Source organism: Dermacentor variabilis, chromosome 1 (assembly GCF_050947875.1).
Source record: "Dermacentor variabilis isolate Ectoservices chromosome 1, ASM5094787v1, whole genome shotgun sequence".
Lineage (NCBI taxonomy): Eukaryota > Metazoa > Arthropoda > Arachnida > Ixodida > Ixodidae > Dermacentor > Dermacentor variabilis.
This window is the reverse complement of record NC_134568.1, coordinates 209,832,708-209,851,414: the sequence shown is the minus strand read 5'-3', so window position 1 is coordinate 209,851,414 and position 18,707 is coordinate 209,832,708. Positions and strand designations below refer to the sequence as shown.

General features: G+C 44.2%; 1 protein-coding gene across 1 annotated transcript in view; it reads left to right on the top strand.

Moving 5' to 3' along the window:
* The first annotated feature begins 801 nt into the window (after nucleotides 1-801).
* LOC142572857 (uncharacterized) overlaps nucleotides 802-18,707 on the top strand; it is a 35,673-nt gene continuing 17,767 nt past the window's right edge. The window contains exon 1 of the mRNA XM_075682265.1: nucleotides 802-1,238. Coding sequence (XP_075538380.1) covers nucleotides 1,215-1,238 — 24 coding nt within the window. The 5' untranslated portion in view covers nucleotides 802-1,214. The remainder of the gene's footprint in view (nucleotides 1,239-18,707) is intronic.

Below are 18,707 nucleotides of genomic sequence, written 5' to 3'. Positions count from 1 at the left end.
AAGGTTTTACATATGTATATGGGTGGGGTTCGGAAAAAGCTGGTCGCCCCCCCCCCCCCGGGATATGAAATCTTTCCGCCTATGAAAAAGAAAGTAATATATCATAGGTTAATGGGGAGAAGAACTGAATATGGTTTCTATTCATCTTGACTTATTCAGACTATTTTTTAGGTGCATTTGGTGTAGTTAACATATTCTTTTTAGGACATCAGTTCGAATCAAATGAAATATTTATCCGACATTGTGCGTACAATGTCAGCAGCACGGGTTTATATTAGAAAAGTCAATGTGCACCCAGAAACGCCCAATGAAGTTTTTTTCCGTGACGTCTTTTCGCGCTTATCATTTACATGCAGCCTTTGTTTAGAGCCCTTGTGTAAGGGTAACACTTTTTTTTTCTCATTGTCACGCGAAACATCCATAGCAACATTCATCACGGCCATCGGCGCGTTCCCAAGCGGCTGTCTGAATCCAAGTGTGTCACGCTGTTGGTTTCTGTGTTATGTCCCTACAAAGCTTCACCCGAACGTGGTGATGAATGGAATGCATAACTTATTCCAATTGGTACCAGGCGAATTCACGCATGCAGTAATTGTGGTACCTAGGCGCGTACCAGCTTATAGCAGCCTGCAGCTCGAGGGCCCACAGTAATACGGTACGTTGTGGGCTTAGAAGCCGCACGGCGGCTCGAAATGAGCAAATTTCGCGCTCCTCGCTCCACTCGAGCTGGCAACGCTGCCTGGGCACCGCACCGCGCGCTGCTGCACGCTGCACTTCCGATTCCGAAGTCGGTCACATTTACCGGCGCGAGCGTCGCCTAATTTCCGCGCTTGTCTACAGGGTGCCTACATAAATACGGACACCAGTGGATGTGTGCAAGCGCGTCTGAAGTGTGGCTGCAAATCCGTTCGTCGTGCGCGTGCAGTTCGCGGCGCCACCGAAGATGTCCCGGTTGGCTGTGCTCCCCATTGTCCGCGCGCGCTCATTAGCCATGCAGGATCTTGTCAGCCGGGTGAATTTCCCCCTTTCTCGCGCCCCACCGTATCCGCCAACGCTGGCGCTCTTTGGCGTGTGATAAGTGCGCTGATCCAAGGAGAACCGCCTGGGTGTTGGCCGCGTATAAATGCCACAAACTCGCCTCGCTAGCGGCGGCGGCCGACAGAACGCGCTGCCGAGGCCCAGCCGCAAGGTGACTATAGTCGCGCCTGGACACGATGGGCGCCGCCGGCCGCCTGCTGGTGAGTCCGCGCCGAGCCTCTGTTGACACTCGGCGCCGCGTGTACCGGTGCACGAAGAAAGCGGAAGCGCTCCATAGGGAAAGAAACTTAGTGGCCGCGCATCTGCTACTTCTACAGCTGTGCTTTCATTCGAGAACTTGCAGGCGTTGGCGACGTACGTGTGCCGCGGAGTGTAAGTGGTGTAAGCCCATGGCTGGAGTCAGCCGCGTGCTGGAGCCCCTTGTGCCTAGCTCAATTCAGCTTCGTGAGCTCAGTTCCACCACTACGTGTTTCTCACGTACGGTACGATGTCGAACCTTGCTTCGGCCCTTGAACACATTCGAAAGGTGTAATACCTCCAATGCCACCGTTTTTCGCCGCAGGTGTATACTGTGCGTGAGTGTGCCGGCAAGTTGGGTTTGCCCACAGTTCATAGTCGTGATTCAGTTTACACACAGGCCCGTGGCTGAGATGAGCGCCTGTGCCAACACCGCACAGGCACTCATGTACTCGCCAGTTTTCATTCGCTACCCCCCCCCCCCCCCGTGGCCTTGCTTAGCTGGTGTAAGTACGTAATCAAAACTGTACGAAAGGCGCCACGTATTGTTCGTAATGGCAATTAAATGTAGCTTCTATTTTACGTTATTTCTGTATGTTCTACACTGTTTGGTCCTCCTCGGATATTACCTTCTGATGTATACGGTATTTTGTACCATTGAGTCGCTAATATTGTTTTCGCTGTATTCTCGTAGTGACGTTTTTATAGCGGTATGCTGAAAGAAATTCCTTCAACGAGGACAAATGCTAAGTTCGCGGGATTCACTGCTCGAAATGATGGTGAGTTGTTTGCGAGAGCACGCGGATAATGTGCCGTAAGATTGTGCTTTTTCTCTCAATATAAAAGATAGAATAACCAACAAAATTCATGAACCTACACACCAAAAAGCTATTTATTTGTGGATTCTATTCGTTGTTTTTCACAGTGGTCGTAATCATTATCTCTCTGTCGTTTTGCCCGTTTACAACGCTTTTATTCCGATTTCTGTCGTTATGTAGTTTCATAAGACATTTTGTATTTACTGATGGCGATCGCTTAGAACACTCGCTCGCCATCGCTTTCTCTTTTCTTTATTTCTTGTATGGCTCGAGCGTGGATGACAGTGAAATACTGTTATGAATCACCTTTGTTGACATCTCAACGCTGAAACCACCGGTCGTATATACCAGCCCTCTATAACGACCCCATTTACTTATTTATTTTTATTGATTTATTTTGTGTGTAATACTATTACATGAGCGAAGTGTTTACACTCTAGGTTGCATGAGTTGCGCTGCATGAGTGGCATGCATGGGGCCCACTTCCTGCGGCGTTTGGAATCGGTGTAAGCATAAATACGTCCATAAGTAACTAAATCGACTGAACTCTTGCGCATTCCTATTTGAGAATTTAACGTGTTCCGTGAAATGCGAGTGCAACACTACTGCCGTGTTTGCTGTAGTTTTTGAAGAGAATACAAAATAGGAAAAATCTACCAGGGGTTTATTTCATGCGGAATACTTCTTTCTTTAAAGACACTGTCCTATCAAAATTTCTGCCGTTTTCGATGAAGGCTACGAGGCTAGGCGGACATTATCAGCAAGAAAAAAAATCGATCGGTAATTAACTTCTTAATTATTGAACTTTGGGCACTTGTTGTAATTGCGAAATTAGCAGAAATCCTATAGTACAACTTTTGAAATATATGACCTTAAAGTCTGCTACGAAATACGTAATAGGGCGTTCCAGCTGACAGTTGCATAAGAGCATGCTTCGAACGGTTCGGGACGCTTTTAACGGGAACGCCGCTGCATTTTTTTATCAGCTTTGCGGCCGGATGTCTTGAAAGTGGTGCTAGTCATACATGTGTCGTAAAGCGCTTAATTAAAATTTAATTGGCATGTTTTTATTCATTAGCAAGATTACTGATGAAAATTTTCTTCCTGCTAATGTCCGCCTAGCCACGTAGCCTAAATGCAGTAACGGCAGGAGCCTAGATAAGACAGTTTCATTTTAAAAAATACGTTCCGCATAAAAATAAACACCTGGTACACTCAGTGCCCTAGTGGAACAACCGGAGTTTCTTATTATATTCACAAGTGGGATATTACGGCGATTTTACTGCGTGTTTGCGCACGCCGTGGTCTGCACGTCAACCGCACTGATATCGAGACAGATTCAGCTTAACTTAATGTTTTTTCATTAAAGTTTATTTTCTTCTAATGTTTATCGCTGGTGTCCCTTTAAGTACCCATCAACATAAGATACCGCTGTTAATGCTAGAAACACTCGCCTATGTGTCAAAATAAAATAAAGAAAATATCAGGAAGCACACATATTTTCTATACTCCTGAAAATTGTAGTGCTTATTAAAAAACTGTCAAGTGTTTGTTTGTCAGGTTGCTGGTCTAAGCTTGCAATATTGGCAAAATTTATCATTGTTGTTTCCGCCCTTATCAGATACAATTGTTTCCAAGCTAAATATGTTCGAGTCATCACCACATCAATTACGTAGGACCAATCGGTACGAAGGTAGCAAATGGCTTACACCGCAACAATTAGTTCGCGATACACTATACGGTGTAGTCAACTTTAGGATTTCAGGATTTTTTTAGAACTATAACCTGTTGCAGATAGCCTCCTTGAGCTGGATTATACAGAGAGGCGGACATCACTTCCACTAGCAATCGAAACACATATTAGTCTAATTAAAAATAACTGATTAACGTCTGAATTAATGAATTGACTGCACTTATTGTAATTTGCGAATTGTAGTCGGTGAGTTTGCGAGGCGTATCCACTTCGATTGAATTTCCAGAATGATGCCAGTTTGGAGATATGCGCCATCAAACCCACCGTAAAAATGCACTGTTTTTCTCACTCCTTTAGCAAAACGCTCTTTTATGCATTGAAGCACAAGACTAACTGGAACGCTAATGTATATCCCGCCACACTTCGGAAAATAATATCTGGAAACTGGAGTCATCCGGGAGATTCATTTCAAGAGAACACGTCTTGCAAACGGCTACAACTCGTATGCTGCAATATATGCCGAAAATTAATTAATTAAGAAAGTAAATAGCTACCTTTTTTTAATTAGTTGAATATGTGTTTCGATTTATCGTGCTAGTAATGTCCGCCTATTTGAATAATCCAGCTCAAGGACAAGAATGATGCCATCGGCCACAGACAATTTTTTTTTTAATTCCGAAAAAGTTAAATATTATCACTGCGTAGATGAGAAGGGTGTTAATACATTTAGTTAGGCACCCATCGGTCCGGTGGCCGTCTGTGGACGCTCTTCATAAATATATGGCACATTCCTATTTTTTTGTAATATGTTTGTCAGGCAATCATATTCAGTGTACAGGCAATCATGGCGCACTTGTTTAATGCGCTCAGACTTGTCGCCCCTGCTTCAGAAGATACGGAGAAAACACTTTTGCACCTATAAAAATTATCGCAACCCAATTCGCTGGCACTACATTCACGCAATTTCAAGGGCGTCTTTTTTAGCCCGCAGCTCTTAGGCGCCCGTTCCTGCGGCGAGCGTCGGCGTCCTAACTCGTAACCGAGTGAAAGAGCACAGCGAAAGACGAGAGCGAACGCGGAGGGTAGCGGGGGATGAAAAAAGCGGTGATAGCGAAGAGAGCGCGAGGAGGCAAAGCGGAGGAGGAGGGTATGGCGAAAGCTTCAGAAGAAAAGCGTAGTGCGACGCGCGAGGGGGCTTTGTGGCGACGATGGCTACGAGATGGCGCCAGAGTAGCGCGCGTCGTCTGTATGGAGAAACAAAGCGCTGCGTGAGCGGAGGTTGTCTGCGGCGGCTGCTGTGTATCGCGCCCACGCGTCACCCACGCGCTGCCTCTCGCGATCTCCCGATTAGCGAGCCGATCGCGCCCCGCTTCGCTCCGTTTGGATACGTGCCGCTGGAGACAGATTGTCTGCGCCAGCCAATATATCGCGAAATGAAAACATGTATGCAGCTGCGCTCAAATTTCGCTTTAGGGAGTATCGTAATCGTCGGTGAAATTTTTGGTCTTCTTTTGTTCTGACACTGAACTATTCAGGTGAAAGGAAAGTTCTCTGCTCACTGGTCTTCCGTAAAAGTGCCCAAACGTGGGTCTAACAGTATAAACAGTAGCAGACACGAGATGTACGTGAAGCAGTTGCCGGAAAACGCGAACTTTAACGTCCCTTGGGATGTTTGTTGGCGCACATGTACGATCACATCTACCATCTTGACTGTACCAAGCAGCACAGCACTGCAGGAAAAAAAAAACAACGAAATAAGATATTGCACGTCTATCTGGTTTTTGTTCTTCTGTCCTTGTCGTATCGTGCTGCTTAGTTCTATTATGGAGCTGTGTAGAGCTCTAGAGTTCTGAAACAAAAAAGGACAGGTCATCTTAACTATCAAGATCTTCAGAATGCCTGCTCGGGCGACGGCCCTGACAACTGAACGCAGTAGCCTGCATGTATATACTTTCGCAGATACTGTTGGTTAAGTGTGAACAAGGTCGGGCCGTTTTCTGTCGGTGCTCGTTAAAGAACGCCATTTGGCCGGAAGCCGAGCTTACCTATAGCTAGTATAGGTGGTTTCGCCGTATATGATTTGGCGACTTAAGACTTGCCTAGAGCGACATAATTTCATAATAGCGACATTGGCTTTTCATAATAAAGAAAAAAAAACTAAGCTCTTGGTTTCCCTGATTCGTCTCGCTCAGAGGCTGGTAACGTGCGTTAAAAATTCCGGTGCAGTCACGCAAATGTTTCTTTCCCTTAATGTCGCGGTGTGGCAGCGACGTCAGCGGGATTCATCAAGCACAACATCCGCGAACACAACTTGTCTTGTACTGGAGGAACCGATTTACGGACATCGAGAAAGGCTCGGCAGAATAGAGTAAAAAAAAAAAAATCTACGTATATATGCTATGCAGGAACATTCTTCAATGGTCACAATGAGGTCGGTGTTTGTGGCCTTCGCACGTGTAGCTCGAGAACAATTGGTGCGCAACTCTAATTCGATTGAAAATACCTTGCGGCTTCACTGTTAAAGTGGGGTTGAGACTTTGTGCGGTCCGAAATATCGATCTTTTTTTTATTTTGTGTTCTTTTGATAGCGCATTTTTTTAGCTTTCAAATATATAACGCTCGGCTATAAACCACTTCTGAAACACTTCGTTTTAGTTGTCGCGTCGAGCGGAAAGTGGGCATGCCCCGTTGTCGAGTCTCAATTTCGTAGGAAGTTTTCATACCACAAAAACAACTTGTGTTTGACAGAAGCTCCTGTTTTGGTTTAGCGTCTTTCTTTTCTATGTAGTGTATTTTACAGTCATTAGGAAAGTCTGTAGTTCTCGCACGCTCCTCTTTTGTTTGGTGGTGCGCACATTTCGGACAGTAGGTTGCGTATGTGAAGGACCTCTTTCAGAAGTACGGTACGTCCTTGCTGCCCGTATGTCACACTGCTGGCCGTATGTCAGCTAAATATTGCGAATATGTCAATTAGTGTCTCGTACAACAAATACCCACAAGCTAATGGCAGTTTAGAAAACAAATAAAAACCTTGTCATAGTGGCAGTTGTACTCTGTGAAAACAGAAAACAAATTCCCATATAGCTTTTACGTATCGACATAGTTCTAGTTCCACTTGCATAGCATGCCATTGTCCTTATTTATGCAAAGTTTCAAAGCTCTGCGGCTAATAGTTATGACAAAAAAGATACATTTATGAAAAATCATAAATATAGCAAAAACTGAAATACGTACTTTTTATTTCAATTTTGTGCTTTATAAATAGCCCAAATTTAACAGATAACACATAAAAAATGAAAAAGCGCAACCGTGTTCATGACTCCTCTGATACAAATTCTTCCATACCACCTTTCAAAGCTTACCCACCTTAACCTGTCGTGAGGACAACCTTATGTGTCTGTTTTTCGTGAATAACATTATTATTATTATTATTATTATTATTATTATTATTATTATTATTATTGTTGTTGTTGTTGTTGTTGTTGTTGTTGTTGTTGTTGTTGTTGTTGTTGTTGTTGTTGTTGTTGTTGTTGTTGTTGTTGTTAGGCAACGTGCACTTCGAATGCTCGGCACAGTATGTCGGGTGACGAGAGACTTCAAACAACCTAGGCCATCTGTAACTTTACTTAAGCGTGTATGCCTTCCAGTTCTTGAGTACGCCTCCGTGGTTTGGGGCGGCACTAGTAGGTCAAATTGTGAATGTCTCGAAAATGTGCAAAAAAAGTTCACATCTATATGTAAACATCGATTCTGTCAAAAGCCCTCCATGCATCTCCATAGAGCTAACATAGACACTCACGTTAACTACCTTCACCTGTACACGCAATAAATCGGATGTTCTTTTCCTTCACAAATTAATACATAGAAAAATCTGCTGCTCGCACTTGCTTTCTATGTGTGGTTTTACATTCCGCAGAAAGGCACAAGCAAACAGCGCGCCTTTCAGCCTCCAGGTTTTTGTGATCCTCTACCTAGAGTGCAGGAGACATATAACGCCCATTCAGAATGCCTGGATATCTTCATGCCTAATTTTAATATTTTCCTGAAAGGAGTTGCAGAGGTATTTCAATAACAAATAAAAAGCCATATCTGTTGTGGGTTCCGTCATTCTGTAATCCTTTCTTCTGTTCCTCCACCTTTGCTTTGTATTCTCTTCGTGTACACATTTTACTTTTTTAATATCTGTATTCGCGAAATTATCATTAGTTTCTTTATGTGTGCGCGCGTGCGTACGTGTGAGTGAGCTTGCATTGTCCTTCCTGCATGTGCATTGTTTTGCCGAGTGCGCCAACGCCAAGGCCCTCGAGGCTGTTCCCGGGCACTTCAATAGACACCTTTGATTATTATTATTATTATTATTATTATTATTATTATTATTATTATTATTATTATTATTATTATTATTATTATTATTATTATTATTATTATTATTATTATTATTATTATTGGAGAGACACTTACCCGCGCAGCGGTTGATGCATGCTTAGCGGTATACGTAGCTTCCAAATGGGGCGCAGAACATGCAGACCGCCGTCAAAACGGGATTAAATTTCGTCTCTTTTACGACCGTCGCGCCAATTCGAAGGACTGCAGCGGCGATTTCTGCTTTCCGCTACAAGATTTGGAGCGTACGATACGTGCTGACCTAAATACGCAGGCGAGCGCCAGCCCTGGTCCCAAGCGTTTCCACAGTCCGTCAGTGCAGGTGACAACGGTCCCTTCATGTACGAGCGCCACACGCGCGCCTAATTCGGTGTATCTTATTGACTGCGCGCGTTATCGCAATTAGAGCGGCGGCTACGCCGATTTCCTGGTGCTGTCGAGGCCGCTCGTTCGACTGTCCGCGCCCACGGTGGCCGCAGCGACTGCGGCGAAGAGCGAACACGCGCGCTACGTGCGTGCGCGGCGCCGGTGCAGCGGCGCGCTATAGGCTGCTGCCTCCATCGCGTGTCTCAGTACCGGCCACGGCGTTCGAGCTCGTCATGGTAAGGCTTCACGTAAGAAGCGTAATTATTGCTAATTGCGGAGGCTGCTCTCTTTCCCCCCTTCCGATCGTTGATTTCTCCTCGCCTCCTTGCTTTTTTCTTTCTTTCTTTAAATGCGAAATAACTTCCTGTAAGCGACGATCACTTACACAAGTTTTGCATCGAAATCCGCTTCGAAAGAAGCGTCAGTGAGCCGACTCGATGCCGTTCAGTATACCGCGGTAATAGTGCTACAATTAGAGGCCGGTTATCACGCGTATAGCAGCTAAAGAAGAACCGAGACATCATAGGCATGATTTCGTTGAAATAACCAAATATTTTGTGTTACACTCTTTTCGTGATTAAGTGCGTGCGTGAGACAGTGCGTGTGGGAAGCGCATGTTCGCACTCGTGGATATGCGTTGGTGCGCTTGGAAATTGGTTACAGGCAGCAGTAAGCGCCGCGTAAGTAAAAAGGAAAGTGAATTCTTACTAAACCCTCCACTTGTAATAATAATAATAATAATAATAATAATAATAATAATAATAATAATAATAATAATAATAATAATAATAATAATAATAATAAAAGCTCTTGTTAACTTTATACGTTAATGACGAAAAAATTTTACAGCGCACGGGCCCGGCGGCTGTATTTCGATCATCATCATCATCTATATATATATATATATATATATATATATATATATATATATATATATATATAGGCTATCCTTTTTAAATTCTGAACAAAGTTTTTGATATAATTGGGGGGTCCGTGGGGCATGGCGCTATTCCGTCTTTGCAGCTTATAATTATAGGGTAAATTGGGCTCAACTTTCTCGACAAATTAATGCAACCATCAGCCAATTCAGTAATGATATTTCAGTTACAACTGGCTTACAGCATATGTACACATTTATGCTTTAGGGCTATCATTATTAGAGGCTGTCTTATTTTGTGATATTATTTAGCGCGAGTTCGCCTCAAGACATTTGTGGTCGAAGGTTCGCTCTTATCTCTTTCGACTCGGAAAATACTCGGCGCTCGTCATTATGATCATCATCCTGTCTTTATTTACATGCGCTACAAATATGCCAGCCTCTATAACATTACGAAGGTCTCTCCTAGTAATCTTCAATTATCCTTGTTTTGCGTCAGCCGACTGCATCCTACGACGGCAAATTTCTTAATCTTGTCTATATCGTCTAATCTTCTGCCGTCTAAGACTGTTTCCCTCCCCGTGGCACCCATTTTGCTACTCTAAATACTAACAGACCACCGGTTATCTGCTGCACGCGTCGCATGACCTGAACAGCTTTGTTCATTTTATTTACAACTAATATCGGCAAGGCGTGTTTGCTCTCCAATCCATATTGCCGTCTTCCTGTTGCAATTAATTTTACACTTATTGTTCTCCGTTCCACGGCTTGTTGCGGGGTAGTTGTCTTTCTTTCTCGAGTCCCTTTTCTATCCTTTAAGTATCAGCCTGGTACTGGTAGACTGCATTACCTAATACTTTCTGTCATATATGCGCTCTCGGCCATTTTTTATTCGTCTGGAGCTTCCCTTATAAAGCTCGCAAAAAGTCATTCATGTAACTTTTAGGTAATCAGTGCATTTCCAAGCTGACAGCGGCTCGCCCGTCGGCCTGCTAAATCAAAGACACTGGCTAGCCTGCGCTTAGATCTAATCAAAGAGAGAGCTGCGACATCTGGATGAGCGGATACGGTCGCCTATGTTGCTTGTCATGATGATTTGATTTATTTGCGCGAAGAAAAGAGGAGGAGGAGGAGACAAATGGGAGGAAATACAGGGAGGTTAGCCAGTGTAAGTACCGGCTGGCTACCCTGTGCTGGGAAAAGGGGTAAAGGGAATAAAAGGAGAAAGAAGAAGAAGAGGGAAAAAAATTGGAAATCAGAAAATTCACACAGTAACGCGATACTACGCGCAACGACATTCAAAGGCGGTCGAACAATTCGCATGTCCTTAAAAACTTCAACAAAAGCACAGTGAATGGGCTAACGGGGAGAGAAATGTGGTTGTTATGCAAAATAGAAGTGAGGCGTGCAGACAGGACACAAGAGTTACCTTCAGAAATGCCTAGCTTCTCTAGTTTTTTCAGACCCCTTTTACCTGCGTAATTCTCAGGCACTAGTTCAGTATTTGAGAGAGGAAAATCCTGGTGATTGTACTGCTTTTAGTATGGATATCAAAGACCTGTGTTATTCCTTGCCGCATGACGGGTTGCTAAATTCCGTAAATGAGTGCATTAAAGAACAAGTGCAAGAGTCGGCTTTTATTGACAGATGCAGTGTTTCCACGGGAGCTTTTCTAGAAATTCTTTCAATGTACTTGAAGTCGACGCTGATTGGGTGGAGAGATGGCGTTTTTCTGCAGAAATCAGGCATTTATATTGGCTCAAAGGTTGCCCCTATTCTAAGCAACATTTACCTGAGTAAGGTTGACAACTGCTTAGAGAAAGCCTTAGGTGACAGTGTTATCAAGATATTTCGTTACGTTGATGATTACCTAATTTTCTGTAATAGGGAAGAATTCGATTCCGCTGCTACCTCAGTAAGTGAGCAATTTAAAATTTATGGGGGAGGATTAAAGTTTACCAAGGAATTTCCTCAGCGACGCGTAATTCAGTTTCTTGACATTTCCTTGATCTTCGAACAAAATCATGTTTGTTGGCAGTACTCCCCAAGATCTTCGAAGCCGTTGCTAAACTTTCAATCCAAGCATTCTAAATTAGTAAAAAACGGAATTGCCATGTCGTGCCTTAAGTCTTCCCTCACCAGATCGTGCATGCACAAAATGAGCGCCAGTTTTAATGCGCAGGTCCGGCGTCTATTAGAAGCAGGGTATCCTAGTGTAGCGGTGGCCACTGTGGCTGAGCGCCTAAAGAAGTCGGTTTCGAGAGGGACGGACGTGATTACAGAAAGCAGTAATAGCAAAAAAAAAAAAAAAGAGTAGTGGCTATTCCGCATATTCATTCAGTGTCGCACAGGCTTAAGAAAGTTGCTAGTAGATATGATGTTAATGTTGCTTTCACTGCTCCCAATAAGCTAGGTAAGATATGCGCTGCCGTACAGAATAAAAAGGAGCGGGTAAAAGGCAAAAAACGAACAGATATTTGTCCAGTGAAGCACAATAAGAACAACTGTTTTACTGACTGTAGTATAGGTGTGGTTTATAAAATTCCCCTTAGCTGTGGCCAGTTCTACGTAGGGCAAACGGGACGGTGTATCAATCAGAGGCTAATGGAACATAAAAGGTCGTTAACCGGTGGATCGCCTTCTAATCTTTCGCTACATTGCCGAGAGTGTAACTGCACGCCAGAGTTAGATGAATGCGCGATATTGTACAGGCATAAGAATGAAGATACGCGTCTTATGGTAGAGGCATGGCATATCTTTAATGGTGGAAGTGCGTGCGTGAATCAGCCTTCGATTACTTTACATAAGGACGAGATTAAGTGTCTTAACAGTTATCTCTCACGTAGACCGGCACGTTTACCCGATTGACACGTGGTGTTACCATTCCTGTGCATGCGCAGATGAGTTTTGTGCCTCCTTTCTTTTTTCGCCTCAGTGCCCCCTTCAGTTGATAGTCGGCGTTCGTGTTGTCCACTTCTCTACTCTTGTGTCCTGTCTGCACGCCTCACTTCTATTTTGCATAATGAATCCTTACCAACTAACTCAGCTTTCTGTCGTTCTAAAAAAAAAATGTGGTTGGCCGTGCACCCTTACAAAAAAGACTTTAGACTGTCTATAGAAAGTCTATAGACTTTTTATAGACGACTTTGCCTTTCTAGAGATTTGGTTTTTTGTTGATACAAAGTCTATAGACTGTCTATAAACGAGAGTCGATAAGGTTTCTATTTCTTTTTGTCTACTCGCAGTCTATAGACAGTCTATAGAAAAATGTCGATATGGTGTTTGTTTCTTTTTTGTCTACTTCCCCTTTACAGACTACCTATAGACGAAAGTCGATACAGTCTCTATTTATTTTGTCGATTATTAGTCTATGGAATGTCTATAGACAAATGTCCATAGATAGTCCATAGACATTTGATTAGACATTTTATAGATTTCAGTCTACAAAAGTAGAACTGCTGTATACAGTTGATATATCGACGTATACAATTGTCTTAGAAGAATCTAATAAAAGGGAATGACATTGCATATGACTGCATGCAGTCATGAACACAAACAAAAGTGAGAACGACAAGAAAAGTTAATTTGTGAATAGGTGTTAATTAGAAAATTGTTTATCGATATTTGTCCTGAAAGTTACGTCTGCATGTTCGTACGACCTGCAGTCGCAAAGGTGGAATTACTTTACGTGCCACGGGAGATTTTTTGCGTGTCTATTCAAATCATAACAATATTAATAATAAAAAAAAACTGAATTCGCAGCCTGCTCGAACGGTGGACAAAAATTGCTCTACTGTAGTTCAGTTTTGACAGCAGTGCTATAGCAGTACTGCATTACTTCCGGCCTCGCTGAATACGTGACTTCTTTTTTCTTTCTTTCTTTGTTACTGTCTTTCTTTCACTACTGTCTTCCTTTCTTGCTGTCTTTCTGTAGGTAAACGGAGGACTCGCTTCGCGGCACTGACTGGGGCATTTCGCCGGGATATGACAGACTCTGTAATTAATCACCCATCATGGCGCGCGAGCGGCTGCCGTTCAAGTCCATCAACGAGAAACGCAAAGCAAACTTTGTTCGAGGGCTGAAAGACAACTGCCATGATGTCGATCGAAGCGCGATATTAATAGAAGCGTGACCTTCGCGCCCGTCTCCTTCGATTTACTATAAAGAAGCGTCTCCAGCGAGCGAGATTAAAAAGAAGCCCGCTGACGCCTCCGGATGACAGGCACGAGCGTCGTTCGATGCTGCGGCCTCAATGCGCGGCTCTCTCGATGCGGGCGAGGCAGACGCTGTCATTTTGTACTCGGCTGCACGGTACGTCCTTTTCTATACTTGCACTTGCGGCGATGGCTCCCTGGAAAAAAAAAAATTAAGTGTTGCCGCAATGTTCGTAAAGTAGATTTTTAATGGAGATAACCACTATACCAATAAAAAAATGAGTTCTCGCGAAGTCGCCATGAATCCACGTTTTCGCTATATATATAGCGAAAACGTGGGTTCATGACGTGTGCAATGACGCACGCACCAAGTATACCTTTAATCATCCGGAACCGTGGAGCCGCTGTGGCGTATCGGGCAAGCGCTCTCGTCTCGCACCCCGTTTGATTTTTCACCCCCACCGAAGTTTACCAGATTTTAATTTCAAATGCATCCATTTACTTTGTTCACAGGAACTTCCCTGAGAAACGTGACGTCAATCCGAGCCCCCCCCCCCCCCCCCCCCCACACACACACATTTTATGACTTGACTTTACTCTTTGCGGCGTCGGCAATTTTTGTATACCATCTTTCGGTCACGCCGCCGGATTTTCGCGTAATGGGGCTTCTAATGCTTTCGCATTGAAAAAAGGAACTCGGATGCCGTTGCAACAAAAACAGAAGGCAGCGGAGATATTTTACTTATCCGTTAGAATTTTGTTTTTGTGGTAGTTTTCTACGCTAAAAGCCAATTGTGCCCTATAGCTGGCGTGAGTGAGTTGTATACCTATAGCTGAGGCTGTGCTCATCGCGAACAAAAAAACTAAAATGCCCAAAACTTGCGGCAGGGCGCCAAACCACGCTGTGGCGGAGCGATCACGGCGGCGTATAACGGCGTATATTTTTGAACGTGGTCGTGCAGCCATGCGCACACACAACTGGTCATTATCTGTGCGGGCACGAATAGTCGGCATCGCTTCGTGATCGGACTGCGATGATGCACGCGCGATCGTGAGCGGTGCGAAAGGGAACGCCTAATTAGCATTCAAGCGCCCGTTATATACGGCTCGCATCGGAATTCATGTCTTACACTGTAGTCGGTCTTTATTAGATACCCGTTCACCGCAACGGACTCTTGCCGCCTTGCTTTCTTTTTTCGCAGCTGGAATTTATATTTGAACATTAGATTCGATATTAATTAGGGCGCTCTATCTCGTACTACTGGCTGCCGGCCGCCGAGCAGTCTAACGCTCGTTGAGAGCCGAACTGTTTTTATCGCTGCCGCATATACGGCAATGAACCTTGTATATCGCATACGCCTGTGTAACGGCCTGCGGCGTTGGCGATGTTAGAACTGCTTTAGATGACCATATTCACTGCTCGTTCCGCCGAGAGCCTTGCTGTGTCTCACCAGCGGCCAGCGCGAGCGCGGAGTGCCCAGCAGCATGCGAGCTATTTCCCGCTCCACTCACGATCTGATAAGGCTGTATCAACACCTCCTACATAAAAGAAGGTCTTTGCGCTGTATCTGGTGCCACCAAAAAAATGTCGGCGCTCTCACTGAAAACCATACCACATAGAAAGAAGTGTATTTCTCTATTACCATACTTGGAAAAAAAAAAGAAAAGAAAATGATCGCGCTAACCGTCGCTCGCGCCTACCACTGAAATGTGTGGGCTGTCGGCCTTGTTGCCCGCGTTATTCGTCGAACGGGACAAGCCCTCTGTGATCTGGAAGGCTTTGGATGAACGCGGAGAGGCGTCGCTGGTCACTTGTTTCTCCAGCAGACTATAAGATGCACATCATTGTCATTTCGGAACGAACGCTTCCCGAAGAAGTAATATGGTCTATGCACCTGTCCGTCCCGGCTAAGTATACCTCATGCACGTGGGCTAGAATGCCGTCAGAAAGCAGAATGGGCTGTGCGGGAGGCTATGCTAACGACCCATTTAAGTATATACATCGATAGCGATTCATAACTGCAGCGAGACGGGATACTTGTGCAACGCCATTGTCGAAGAAGTGCGTATATACTCTGTGACGAGATTCACGAACGTTTTTGTGAAGCGGTTGGACATCCTTCACTTATTCTGCATCGGAACACTGACAGTGAGCTTTATTTTGAGAGTGTGAACTCGCTCGTAATCTTTAAATTTGTGTTGTCAACGAGAAAAGGGAATCTTTAGTTACGTTCATTAGTTTGTAAAACCAGTTTCCTTGCGCCGATATCTGACTTTATGAGCAATAACGTTTGGCTATGCACCGACAAGGTGTTTAGTTGTATACATGACTGCACTGTGGAACAATTTACGTTTTTATGAATGCAAGACTAAGCTGAAAATTTTTCAAATCAAATACCCTTGCACGCCTATATATAGGCGTTAAAATAAATATATATATATATGAGTTTAAAGCTCGATGGGTCCGGTACGATACTCTAGTGAAGAGAAGGACACGTGCGAAAAGTCTTGTTTAATATCATTTTTTCTACGTGTGTCTTCTATTACAAAGCGACGCTTTTTCGCTGTGTTAAATTAACACTGATGGGTTACTTCCCGCCATGGAAAAACGCAAAAGACCTACCGTGGTATCTTAGTGACCTTGGCGTTGGGCTGCTGTGAGCCCGAGATAGCATGGTTCGATCACGGCCGCGGTGGCCGCATTCCGATAGGGGTGGAATGAAGAAAAAAAAACCGTTCGTGTACCGTGCATTGGGTGTACGTTTAAGAGCCCCACGTGGTCAAAATTAATCCGCTACGGTGTGCCTCGTAAATGAGATCGTGGTTTTGATACGTAAAACCCTGGAATTTTAAAACACAAAACAGATTGTCAGGGGTTCTATATATCGGTTTCACGCAATGTTCCAGATATTGATAAAGTATTCACTCTTGGTGGCGCCTGTCCTGTCCTCTTGTCCGTGTTATTTATTGCGCTATTCTTAAGCTTGAATCACGAACCAACTAGCCCAGCAGCCCGTTTTATTCACTTCTGGGGCGCTATAACGTAAAGCTACTCCAAACTTTTCTATTCAAATTCTGCAATCACTGCAGCCCGCCGCGATTGGTCAAAATCTTTTTTGGACCACCCCCATTTCGCCTGTATGTCACGCGACGTCACGAAAACCGCGATAGCTTCCCATCTGATATGACGCGTACATCTTGATTATGCATTAATAGACCGACCAATAGCGAAATAGTCATTTCTGATTCGACGCATTTTCGCCGTTCACCCTCTGCTATTGGTCAAAAGGTTCGAGGCTGGACCCACTTCACTTGTCCGACACGCGACGTCACAAAACCACGAAAACTCACCGCGTCAAAGTGACGTGTGTGCGTTAAAGATGCAAAACTGAATTTCTTTCTGAATAGCCGCAGGCTGCCCCGTACCGAAAGGAATAAAAGATGGCTGCCGCCGATCGCTCGGGTACTGGCTAGTCGCACCTGCCAGGGAGCATGGGTTTATTTGCGTGTAATAAAACCTTTTGCATGGCCGTGTAACGTTAACGAGCACTTTGGTCCCGTTTACGATCTCGTTCTGCCAACTATTTTTTGCTGAGGGTCCGTTTTAGCGGCATTCTTAACCTTTCGTTGCGTGCCGCCGCGATTTTCGACCAGCTACCTCAAGCTAAGTAAGGGAAAGCGGACCAATCGCAGACGCCGGCAGCACCCTCTTCATACGGTTATCGATTTTCAGCGCACTGGCTCGGACCCACCAAATCCCTCTCCACTTTAGCGTGCTCCTCACCTCTTGTCAGCCAATTAGATAAAACAAGCCGTTCAGTGTAGGCAATGTTATTCGTTCTTCAAGCAAACAAAAGTGACCTCCTATAAACGAGCAGAGCGTTTGATTGGTCTGTTCAGACAACCCTGCGGGTTACCGCCCGATGCTTGCGTCGGCGGTTAAGCAAATTTGACGTCAGGAGATTGGAATAAAAACATATTGGAATAGTTTTACGTTATATGGCCACTGGTGTCTTGCGAAATAACTTTTATGTTGCTGTTTGTTGTCTTGCCGATTGTCACGTTGCATGTTGTGTAGTTCTAACTAAGTAATATCCGAAAATCCTCAAGGCAGTGGAAATAACTTCCATATGCATTCCGCGACTTAGAAGTGCTTGTTTATGTGTAATAAGATGCATATAAGTTAGTGCCAACAGTACAAGCTACTATTCACCACGTCATTACAACGAAGCCGATCTAATAATGCATGCACTTGAAGAGAAGTCAGTTTTAATAATCCGATTTTTACCACATTAACTAAGTATACAGCAATTATACCACGCAAAGGCGGGCGTGCAGGGCACGACGTCCATCACAACGCATTCAAGTCGCCGTAAAAAGCAACTATTTGCAAATAAGGCAGTAAACTGGCATATACTTGGTTCTGTTCTGTTGTCGTATAACTCCGTTTCTGTGACGAGAAGGAGGTAGAAAGTGTATTTCGCCTATATATACATTTCTCTCTGTACCAATTGGCGCATGTTGCAAAAATGAATACGAGCAAGAAAACGAAAAGAGAGAGTGACCAAAAAACAATACCGACGAGCCATGTTTGCGCCAGTTTGTTTTATGTTTCCTTGCGCTTCTTCTTTGCTGGTCGTTCTTCTGTAAAATTCCACTTGCGTACGGAGTTAAGTTATGGCTATCTTGTAGTCGTCAAAAACTGTATGCGGTCAGCGTTCTACGGTAATTTTGTGACCCAGTTTATGGGAGTGAATTCCGCTTTCAAATGGCACTTCGCTATAGGGGGCAAATACACTCACACCTGTTTGGGCTTTAGTTTAGTGTTCCCTTTAGCAGAAGAAGCACGGGGCCCATGATGGCCACGAGGGAGGTGCGCATGATACCCGCTTCCTTTGATATACTTGGAGCGCAGAGCATGTCTTGTTGTTGCAGGCATATGGTACATATTTATAAAATTGCTCTGGGCCACATATCTAGCAAAACCTGCTTCCCGTAAAAGTCCTCTTTTGCTAACTGTAATGCCTTTAGGAAAGTGTAAACTCTCTCTTGCGAGCAGTAGTTTCTCCGACATGTAACTCACGATCAGCTCATGTGCGAAATCGTGGAACTTGTACACCACTTGAGAGAAAAAGACCAT